At 41.8% G+C, this 12277-nt stretch overlaps 1 protein-coding gene across 1 annotated transcript in view; it reads left to right on the forward strand.

The window, feature by feature from the left end:
* The window catches only part of KCP (kielin cysteine rich BMP regulator), a 622724-nt gene that overhangs the window by 589573 nt on the left and 20874 nt on the right, over positions 1-12277 (forward strand). Inside the window, exon 56 of the mRNA XM_078677796.1 lies at positions 5981-6082. Within this exon, the coding sequence (XP_078533922.1) occupies positions 5981-6082 (102 nt within the window). The remainder of the gene's footprint in view (positions 1-5980; positions 6083-12277) is intronic.

The raw sequence follows: 12277 nt of genomic DNA on the forward strand, positions 1-12277 counted from the left end.
TGGACAGGTTTAGAGAGGGTCCAGTTTGACCATCAAAAAGTTAGAGTTCAAATATAATAGTAGGTCATGGGGAGGGCCACTGGAATTATGCGATCCTGTGTTTGCTGCTTCTGCTTTATTTTGCATAATTATCCCTCATCTGGCGCATAATCTGTAGATAAACTGTTTCTAACTCAAAGGGATCAAAAGGATCAAAGCTTACTGAAAACTGTGGCTGTGTGTGGCTGCGTGTGTGGCTGTGTATGTGGCTGTGTGTGTGTGGCTGTGTGTGGTTGTGTATGTGTGTGTGTGGGGCTGTGTAAGTGTGTGTGCGGCTGTGTGTGTGGCTCTGTGTGTGTGGCTCTGTATGTGTGTGTGTGTGTGTGGCTTTCTGTATGTGTGTGTATGGCTGTGTGTGTGTGGCTCTCTGTATGTGTGTGTGTGGCTGTGTGTGTGTGTGTGTGGCTCGCTGTATGTGTGTGTGTGGCTGTGTGTGGGAGAGACAGCAGTGTGAGAGAGACAGCAGTGTGAGTGTTCTAGGGAGAACATGGGTGTGTGCATTTGTGAGAGATTAAGCTAATTGGCATTGTAAATGACAATGCCATTTATTTATCTGTTTTCAAAACCAACACATAAATAAAAATGTTGTCATTTACAATGCCAATAGCTCTAACTTTTGCGAAGGTGAGGCCATTGCATTGTAAATGCTTGTTAACCATACCGACTAGAAGTCTGACTAAATAGTACTTTACCTACTGGGCAGGTATTTTTAATCTCACTTTCCACATAAAAACTTTCCCCCTTCACTCATATTTTTTCATCATTTTTACATCCTTTAATATACACCAATAAGTGATCCCACGTAACACGTAGGTCGCAGCATGACACCATTCCACAGCGGAATGGGATGGATCCGATGATGAAGCATGCCACCAAGGGGGTTATATAAGAAAACCTTGTGTTTTCTTTATTCTTTTGGAGGGCTTAGTCCATACTAACAGTTGGACTCTTTTTGGTTTTGATACTGCAGGTTGCACCTGAATCCTATCACATATGTCCTGGAGGCAGAGAGGCCTGCAGAAGAAATAGAAGGGATAAAACAACACCATTGTGGGCGGGTACAGACTCCTGGCAAAAGCAATGTAAGAATTGAGAAAAGCCATTCAAGATACCAATGATGACAGGCATAGAATACCTGATTATGACATTCAAAATGCTTAATCTTCAACCAACCAAAGCTAAAAGTCTTTAAGCACAGTGTGCGCAACTCTTAAGCCATTGTGTTGCTCCACTCGTCTGGCACTGGCTGATACGAAACTGCTTCCTGACGCCTTATCTCCATTCGCTAAATGGAAGGCCTTGCCTCTATATTGTTTTACTAGTAAGGCTCGCTTTACCAGTAGTCTTGTTGCTGAGTTTGTGCCACTCAGATCACTACAGTGGGGGCACTGTCATCAGCGCACTTCACTAATAGCAGGTTAGACGGCTTAAGTGCAGTGTGATAAACAGTGCAGGACCCATTAAGGCCATGCACTGTTGTACACTCTCTGCAGGTGATGTCAGCACTGCCAACTCTTGGAATTGGGACCTGGAGCTGCTCAGGGGCATTGGAACTGAGGAAATCAGAGTCTGTGAAGTTGCTGGAGTGAGCACCAAGGGATGAAGTGTAGACAAATTTGTTCTAGATGTGACATTTCCAGCCCAGCATGTGTTCAGCTAGAGTACACAGAGAAGAAAATCAAAACCTGTCTGTAAAATGTTGCTTTTCATTTTGGTAATGATATCCACAATATAAAATCCACATCCAAAGAAAAATGAAAACTGCTGTCCTACATATGACCTTGTTACCATTCATCTCCTTCACTTCGGATTCAGAACATCGCATGACTGGCTCATCCGTTTAGATTTTAAAGAATCAATTATTTAAATGTCCTTCACCATATAGGCAATCTTCCGAGTAGTTTGTTAGTGTTTTTCAGTTATTATCCCTGTTTTGTTTAGACTTTTTGCCGTGTTAAAGGTTTGTAATAAATCCACACCCACTAAGTCTACATTTTGAAAGAGAGAATCAGCAAGGGAAAATGTTGATGGTAACAAAAGTGTTATAAAGTATTATGATTGATTTGGTCTTTAGTGGCAAATGCTAAAATGTGGTGCTGGTCTGGTGCTGTGGGTGCCTATTAAATCCTATAATCTAGAGGAGATTTTGATTGCATTAGAGATTACTTTGGTTGCACCAAGTAGCCACACTTACTTTTGTCAGGAGCGTACCACATACAGTTGCAGGGTAGCCTAGACAATGCAGTGATTCCGTCTTCTTCCTATAATTCATCATACCAACTTCCTACTTTCACTGAAGTAAGCAGTAAAATATCTATCTGGGCAAGATATCATCTATTGGACAAACATTCTGTTCTCCCCACACGCACTGCATCCGTTCACATTTTGATCACAAAATGTAGCAAATCTTACTAGATAATAATAAAGGGGCAGATTTACAAGCCCCTTGTGCCACCCGTACGTCACTTTTCCAATATTACAAATGACACAAAAGTGGCACAAGAGGCTTGTAAATAAGCCCCAAAGTCTCTAATTAACAAAATCTTTTATCTCCAATTAAAACTTTTCTGGCATGATACATAGACAGATTCCTTCCCATCATGGTTCCAATATTGATGAAACTGCCCCTTCCATCCATTTTATTTCAAGATGAACAAATTACTTTTGGTCACTCTTTCTGGTGGATACTCTAGCTAACCATAGATTACTCACCTTGTGAATACTCATACGTGCCAGACTGGAACTGAATATTTTTTGCATTGCTCCCACGTGCCAGTAGGTGGAGTCATGCAGATCTACATCAGCTCCATCCTGGTACGGAAGAGACATCGAAGCCATATATCTGCACCACCACTATTTTCTGACGTCAATTTCTTTCTTTACTCTGTACGTACCATTGGATGTGGAGCCTAATAATTGAACAGATGTGACAGTGTACACCTCTCTACACTGGGACATTTTTATAGATAGAAAAAAGTCATACTGCAGAACTGGGAGGTGGAAGGGTGGTGAGGAAATTTTAGGGTCAATAGAGTATCCACATGAACAAGCGCACCAAAGGTAAGTAACTTGTTCTTCTGATGGATACTACTAACTGAAGATTCCTCACCTTGTGAATGGATACCAAAGCAATATCTCCTCCAGTGATGGGTCTGTGGAATTACTCAGACCTCAAATCCTGTAGGAGTAAATAGGCACAATGCCGCTCCTGTTGGAAATGGCTGTCAAGGCAGTATTGCTTCATGAATGTATGGATTGAGGCCCACATCATGACCTGAAAGATGTCCAGAACAGGCACTCTGCTTACCAGCATAGTTCTAGCAAGTTTTGCTCTAGTTCAGTGAGCCTCGGACCTTCAGGAGTTGCCTTTGAGCCAGTGCGTAGCAGATATGAATACAGACTACTATCCACCTCGATATGATCTATACTACTTTTCCTTTTTTATTCACGGGAACCCCACAAAGAGCTGTTCGTCCACCTGATGGTCTTTGGTGCGATCAATGTAAAAGCTCATGGCTCTTTTGGGGTCCAAGCGAAGGAATTTCTCCTACTCTTTTGAGCGTGGTTGTTAAGTAAAAAATACCTGAAGTATAATGTATTGTCTGACATGAAAAGGAGGCACACCCTGTCGCAGAAATGTTGCTCTGGCCCAAAACACCTGTTTGTCTGAAAAATAGCAGTGTGTGAAGGATGGACAGACAAGGCTTGTAGATCACTCACACAGTGAAGTAATGGCAATGAGAAAGACAGTTTTAAGCTTCAGGAGATGTAAAAGACAGCTGTGATTCAGCTCAAATGGGGTACACTTTGGGAAAATAAGAGCCAAATGTAGGTTCCACTGTGGCATCACCAAAGGTTTGGGTGGGAACATGTTAACTAAACGTTTAAAAAAAGTCATTAAAACAGGCGATTTATACTTAGCTGTCTGGTCTGGTAGAAGCAAAAAGGGTGAAGGGGCTTACAAATAACCTCTAACAGTGCCCACAGCAAGTCCTTTTTGGGCTAAGGACAGCTTAAAAATCAAAACATCCGACAACCTTGATGCAATGGGTTGGTATAGCAGGAATTACACCAGGCTACAAACTTCTTCCACCACTCTGTGTAAACAAATTTTGCAGATGGGCTCTTGGCTGCTAGAATGACATCCACGACTTTGGGAGGGAGGTCAAAAGCAGTTAACTGTCACAGCTCAATCCCCATGCATGGAGGTGTAGATTGCATAGGCCTGGGTGCAGGACCCTTTCCTACTTCTGCTACAGAAGATTCTTCGAAGCTGCAGCCTGATCAGAGGACACATGCTCATGCCCAGAAGCTCTAGGTACCACACTATCATGGCCCAATTGGGAGACACTAAGATAACTTGGGCCAGGTTGTTCCTGATCTTCTTTAGAACTCAAGGCAGGAGAGATAAATGTGGGCGGCATAGGGGAGTTCTGTGCTTCGCTGTAGGTGGAATGTACCTCCAAAAGAACTCCAGCATGCAAAAATGTTGAACATGCGTGTTCTTGGCAGTAGTAAAGAGATCAATCCAGAGCTTTGCTCATTGCTGGAAAGCACCCTGCACCACCTCAGCGTGCTAATGTCATTTGTGATCCACTGGGGAGCACTGGCTCAGTCTGTTTGCCCTGACATTTAGAGATTCTGCCAGGTGGTTCATTACCAGGGAAATGCCCTGACAGTACAGTCATTTCTAAAAGCCCCAATGCCCTAGGTACCAAGGGTTCCATTTACTAGAGGGTTACAGGAGTACTACAGTTCAAGCCAATTGGGTTACTATTAGACTTTACTTGCTTGAGGGGGAAGAGCACTGGCACTGAGGTCTCAGTGAACTGTCAGAATTGGGAACCCGCATTTAGTAGTAAAAAACGGGGCAAAAAGTGGGGGACAACTGCAACAAAATTCCAGCTTCTTACAATTGTTAATCAGGTGGTTGTAATGGTAAGTACTCATTTTGTTTCACTAAAACCCTAGACTCTCTTCAACTCCCAACACAGCCAACTACCACGTTGGGCCATGAGTGGGTAGTCTTCATGTAGCTCACTGTACCCATGGCTGGTCTCATTACAATAGCTAATAAAGGTCTGTACTGTAGCTTATTTTATCATGATCTGTATGAAGAATTATTACATTGTCACAGGTCTGGCCCTTGTGGGCTGCCCCGGTACACCAAAATATCAACAATGCAGTTTAGTGATAATTCAGGTCTACACCTCACTCCATGACGATTGCATGTCTCACCTCATGAAGTAAAAGTTTCACATCCCACACATATATAGAAGTATAAATTAGTTTAATTGATAATTGATTGTGTGGAATGGTTTGCTTACAATGAAAATTGAATAATTTTAATTTGGCCAAAACACAGGCTTTTATGCACAATTTGTAGAGGAAAAAGGTTAGCGTGTACATTGATCCTTCAGATGTTTTACATAAAATGTTGATGTTTAATTTGGGAATTACAAATATATTTATAAGTGGTTTAATTGGCATATGTTTGGCCATGTGGCTGCCCTTTTTCTCATAGCAGCAAAAGGATGAGTGCATTCTATGTGAGTACACTAAGTAAGCATAGTATATTTTGGCTGTCCATTCAGCCTTACTGATAAAAATGGTGGTATGTTATTAATACTAATGCTACACGAGAATATCTAATGTGTCATAAAGACTTATTGGATTAAATAGATTTTAGACTGCTTTTGTATGAAGTCCTTAACTCTCATAGGTTCAGTGATATAGCTGTCAAATTAGTAGTACCCTATATGTTAACACCTTCCTTTTTCCATTAATGGGGTAGTAGCTAACTGACATAGGCTAATTCCAGGTGCTGCAGTGGATCTGTGTTTACCTGCCAATATCTGGATTGCACTGGGCCTGGCTCCAGTTTGGTAATGCTCTTTAGCTTTTTATCTCTCACTAATTGCTATCTTTTCTCTCATTTCAGGTAGATTATCAGACTGTAGAACTTCCCTTCCTGAAGGAACCGTACATTTACATTGAGCGGAAGACCAACACCATCCTCCTCAACACCAACATTGGACTCAAGGTACCTGCAGCATCACGTCTGAATGCAAAGGGGATAATCTATTTTATATGAACACACTGGGCTAAAATGGAATCTTTGAGAGCAAAAGGGGCAAAGGGTCACCTCTTGTGTGCACGCGGGGGCCAAGTTACCATCTCTTACAGCAAAGGGATGAAGTGTCATCTCAGATGGAAATTCAAAGCGTGAACTGGCAGTGCAAGTAGGACAAAGTGACATCACTAGGTGCAAGAGGCCAATGAGTTATAACCCAGTGCAAGGGACCAAAGTGTTGACTCTTGGATGGAAGGGGGGCCCTGTATCATCTTTTGGGTGCATAGGGGTACTGAGGGTCCCTTGGGGCCATGTAATGAGTGCCATGAAAAATCAGCTGGTAACCGTGCTCCCCTCCTCAGGGCTGGCATCACCAGAGGTACCGGTAACTCTGTGAGTGGTTGGATGATGAGTCAGATTTACCAGCTGATTATGAGTCAGACCCTGGCTGTCCCATCAGAAATAACGACAAACTGCGGGAATAGGTGATTCCAGACCCGATTCCTCTGGTTATTGCTCTTTCGCACCCAGAACTTCATCTGTCGATACCATCTGCTTTTAGCAGCTGTACTTACTGAGAGAAATGTCTGGGTCCATGGTGTTACCACAGAACTTTTAATCCTAATGAGGCAGGCCAATCAGGTACAAACTCCATTAGAACTAAAAGGGCACTTGGAATGTAGTTCTTTGGGTGCAAGTAGCCGAAGTGTCATTTTCTAGTGCCAGGTGGCCATAGGATGCTAGATGAAGTGCTGATCTGACCACCATTCACGGATTTGACCAAATAAGTGTGACTAGGAAATACAAAACACAATAGAAGTTGGCTCGTCTGTCAAGAGAAAGAAGGATAGAGGAGGTGTTCTGGCAGGTCATATCACACAGCATACAGGCGCAGTTCTCAAAAGCCAGAGCTCTGCAACATATCAGTGCCTTATTATTGTTATTAATGCATATCGTGTCATATAAAATGGGGTGTTAAAAGTTACGGAGTTAGTCAAGAAGAAGCATGTAACTGTGATCAAAACATTGTATACTTTAAGTATTGCATAATGATCCCACAAGCCCCTACATCAGTTCATAGAGGTTTTATTGAGGTAAATCCACATTGTTGGGTATTCCTCTGGAAAATTCACTAGTGGAGGTTTATGTGCTGGGGCTATTTGGGTGTAACCACATTTTCATGCAGTCATAAAACATGAAAGCGTGAACCGCACCGTTCTTGGTGGTAATTACTAGTTGAGGCAGGTTTCTCAGATAACACTCGTGGAACTCTGGCATCAAGACCAATGTGGTTCACTCTTTCTTGATTTGTGACAGTATGGTTAATTGGAGCAGAGTAAACCCCTCTCATCTTTTGTCTCCCCCCTTTTGATTGTTGACACATTTTCATGCAGCCAGTTAATTGTTTACATGTTTCTTCCCAGCTACAAAATTTTGCTAAAACAAACAAATATATTTATGTATATATTTAGATTTGTGCTGCACCACATGGGCTATGTAGATTGAGTCCATAAAATCTTTGAGAACTTGGCCATAAGCTCTGTTATGCATTGTGGGTGTGCAATGATGTCCATTAATGCATGCTTTTCATTGTCAAAGTATGTGCATGCGTGTGTAATGCTTAAAGCAAAACATCCCCCTAAGGAAGTTTGCAACTAAGTTAATTTACATGGACCAAGAGGTTGCACTGGATGCCACATTGTAGCAAGAAGCTGAGAATGGGCTCAAACCTCCAGTTTCTAAGCTTCTAACTCAAGCATCCCAGAGTCAGAAGCATGTGTCAACCCCTAAAATGACAATGAGTTATCTCCACCTGCTTTAGTTGCATTAGTGTCTTGTGGAAGGGGATTTGTAGAATGAGACATGTTGACCAGTCCATGCTTTCAGTCAACATTACTAGAGTAACAAAAAGAGAGAAGGCTGAATGTATTACAACAATCAGGTATCGTGTACTAGAATTAGAACTAATAAAATGTGAGACTGTAACCAGTGAGACAGCTGTGAGAGTCTAATAATGTATTAAGGATGTAACCTCTCAAAACTGCCTCTGGGTGAAATCTATTAGTTCATCTGCCTTGTGTCTTTCCTATACCCTTTTAAAAACGACTGTCTCAGTTTTTAGCCTTGACTTCATTAGGAGGCAATGCCTAAAACAGGCCCAAATGACACTCCAAAGATTTTTTTCATGAAACTCATCTCAATTACATCTCAGATCCATCCCCCTGTGACTCAGAACGAAGAGGCTGGGAAGCTAGCAAGTACTGTTGTCTTCACAAGACAGTCAGGAGGTCTGACTTAGGAATGGGATGGCTTTCATAGTTAGTGACACAATCAGGGCTCGTAGGCTCTACTAAGAGTGAGTGTGTGTGCACGTCCGCATCACTGATGGGCTCTCAAGGGATGTGCTTGGAGTGAAAGTGGCCTGGGAAAACATACACAGCTGGATGATGAACAGTTTGCCAGTGTTAGTCAACATCCCCTTGAAGACCACCATAATCTGTGCTGGCCTAATTTAATTTAGCGATCATACTGATGAGCACAGGTTGAAAGTCACAGCTTCTTGATGAATGCTAAACAGTTTTTGCAGAGCCTGAATACAAAAGGTCCTTTCCTTTTTGCTGTTGAGTCATCAATAAGTGGAACGGATGGATCCCAAGCTCCTAATCTGTTTTGCAGTGTGAGAAGAAATGCCATCAGTGTTGCTCATTAGTGGGCATGGACATGACACCAGAAGTATACATAAATCACACCATTAGCAAAAAGTATTTTAACAATGTCTACAGTTACTGTGGATTTGAGTTTAGCCTAGGTGATGCAAGGGTTTTTTTTATGTGCCACCCATAGTTTTAGGGACAAGCAGGAGCTTGGTAAATTAGTAAGGAGAAATCAATGTGTTGTATCAGTATAGCAAATGGACATGGCACTTATTAAAGTGTAATTAATACAATCCCAATATATTTAGACTGATCCTTAATAAATGTGTAGGACTCAAAAGCTCACATCACAGAAGCCTTCTACCTAAGATCTACCTTGGCAGTACTATTGGGAATGTTAACAAAGGAGGCTGATAATTTAATTTGCACAATTTGAGATCATACATATAGGAATAAAAATAGCAGATGCCCTAGAGAGAGCCCTTTCAGAGCTGGGCGTGTGCGGTAATGTGTCATTACATTGGTGAAAGGTTTCTGTAACAAGCATTACAACTATTGCTGGGAAACCTGAACTGATGCTCCTCATGCCAGTTCAAGTTGCCCAGTGAGGTAGTGAGGTTGCCTGATAAAATTAAAAGTCAGAGATCTTCGGCCCGTCAACCTTATTCACAGTTTATGTCTGAATGATACAGGTCTGTGAAGCTGCAGTTGTGGGTAGAAGGGTTCTTCCAAATCAGCCCCCAACTGCAAGACAACTCTACATTTCTTTCAGGAGCTTGTAGGTTCATTGACTGGGAGTTTGTTACCTGACACTAGGTGTGGATTGTTTTTAAGAATGGAAGCAGAGGAATTGAATGGCCCATTTCTGTAGGTAAGCCCAGGCAGCAGGGAATGTAAGTGCTCGCTATTGAATAAAGAGATAGTTCTTCTAAATTGTTAAATTCGTCTTCTTTATGCTTAGAGGTTGAAGACATTGATAGTTCTTTGCAAATGGGCATTACTGGGTAAGCACTTTCTATAACACAACATCAGAGTGTCATGTAGCACACCTGTCAAACATTTTTCTTCTGAGTTAATATTTTTTATGGAGTTCAAAATTATCCAGTGGGGCAAGCTGACGCTTTATTCGAGGAAGGTGCATCAAAATCAGACACCTTTGCTGCAAGGTCCCTGTGAGCATGCAACAGGGTTTTGCATTCCTAAACCTTTCTAAGTCCCAACTTTCCAAGGTTTCTGGAACAGCTCTCTGGGTCATTTCTAAGGCTCCAAGGAGCTTAGGAGGGCACATAGGGGCCAGGATTCACTGATGCATACGCCGCTGGGAATGTCCACTCCAGGTCCAGTTAGTACTGGTCAATTGGTCATTTCAGGACGAAGGCCTCTTGCAAATATTTGTGTCCCTGTAGTCACCATCAGGGTCAACCAACTGACATTTGGGATCCACTTCTTTAGTCCTAGGTACAAGAGTCAGTAGGTCAAGTCCTTCAGGGCTCCTCTTAGGTTACAACATCAGAGTCCAGTTCTCTTCTGAAATTCTGCAAGTCCAGAAAGTGTTCTCAGGAGGGTGCCTTGGGGTGCCACATTTAATGGTTGGCACCTGCTAGTGGGTGGGGCTGACTGCTGTCTTCTAACTAACCAATAGAATAAATGCTTCCAGAGGCCGCACTACCCACTTTTACAGCTGTTCCTATTTGACCTACTCAATCACTCCCACAGTGCACCTTATTCCTAAAACTTAAGATGGAGAAACCCTTCTTCTCATGTGCAGAGCCTCTGTACCAGAAGTATGGCCAGGAAAATGAACAGTCCTCTCTTCTGTGGTCACTCAAAACCCAACCTGGGGGTAGCTCCTCTCTCACTGGGTTTGATGCCTGCCTGGCTGGGGGTACAAAGTTTGCTTTCTCCAGGTCTCACCTTACATTTACTCGTGAAATATCAGACTCCTTTACAAGGGAATTAAGTTCAAGTCAAGTATAACTTCTTTATTTTTAAGAAATAAATTATTATAGAAATATTACATGAACTTTATGTGACATATTTGACATACATAATTACAAATATCATAAAGAGACAGTATAAAAATGTGAATCGTTAATAGAAAAATTAAGTTCCTAGGTTCATCCTAACTGACGTTCCTGCAAAGGGAAGAACAACTCCTCCCCACACCCAGGCTATTGTTCCTGCTCTGGGAGCAGTATTCACACCTCATTAAGGACAAGCACTGCCAAACCAGCTATTAAAAGGGTAATGCTAATTTTCCTACTGGTGGTTCAGGCAGGTGAAAGGTAACTTTCTAAAAGTTACCTTTCCTAAATATTTATAAAAAATCTGACTACCATTCATTTAGATTTTTACTAAATGATAAAGTAGCTTTTGAATGACTATTGTAGCTGTTTTCTGTCAAAGGTTACAGATTACAGTGTATAATCTGTACTTGGAAATTTTCTAGGATTTAGCTACAGGCCTACCCATGAAAATAGATTTTGAGGCCTAGTCACCGGAGATTAAAAAATTGGGCGCCTTACCTTGTGGGCAAATCGACTTATTAATATTTAAAAGCAGTACTTCCAAGCTGTCAAAAAAGGCTTATTTTGACAGGTCTGTACAGCAGCTTGTAGGCTGCCACAGCCAGGCTACACAGGGTAGATCTGAAGCCATGTTTTCTCTGCTGCTGTAGTTGAAGGCACAATCTGTGCTGCAGTCCACAAGTCACATTTGACTTTCCTTACCATGTGTGTATTTCTGCACCCTATAATATGGCCTTATAGGAAAGTTCAATTTGCCAAAATGGGTTAACGAAAATTGACACCTTTAAAGGGAAAGCCCAGGCACTTTACTCCTAGTTAGCAGGTGTAAAATGCACAGAGTTCTAAATCCAGAAATACAAGGCAAACATTGAAGGGAAAACACGGAAAAGCTGGTCATTTCCTACATCTGACAAAAAGAGAGCATGCATTAGGATCAAAAAAGAATTAGGGATATGCTAGAGTATAGCATATCATTTTGTCTTTTAGAAAGAAAACAAAATGTGGAAGTGCTCCAACATTCTCATTAAAATAAAATTGAGATTTTTGCACATTGTTTTGCTTGTGAGCGAAATAAAAAATGTCATGATTTGTGTATTTGTTTGATTTATATTTGCTTGTATTGTTTTGAAGTTCAAATCGTAAAAATGGCTTTCGGGGGTGTCTCCGGCTTCCAGTAGTAATTCAGTAGGGGTCAACAGTAGTCAAAAAGTTAAAACCTGCTGGGGTAGACCATCGGTGTGAATGGTTCAGCCTTTCGTTGAACAGTGTAGGTGATGCCAGTAAGTGGAAGCAGATTTCATAATGGATAAAATATTTCCATTGCAGTGGCTTTGAGCTTTGCAGGTCAGAATTTTGTGTATGAGGTCTGAGGAAAAAAGCCTCCTCAGCTTGAAATAGAGGCAAAGCGAAGGCCCAGCATATGTAGTGGAAGGCAGCCTTGAAGTGCTTAATGTATGACAATCCATCCTTTTCAAGTTTCGAAG

Source organism: Lissotriton helveticus, chromosome 1_1 (assembly GCF_964261635.1).
Source record: "Lissotriton helveticus chromosome 1_1, aLisHel1.1, whole genome shotgun sequence".
Classification (NCBI taxonomy): Eukaryota; Metazoa; Chordata; class Amphibia; order Caudata; family Salamandridae; genus Lissotriton; species Lissotriton helveticus.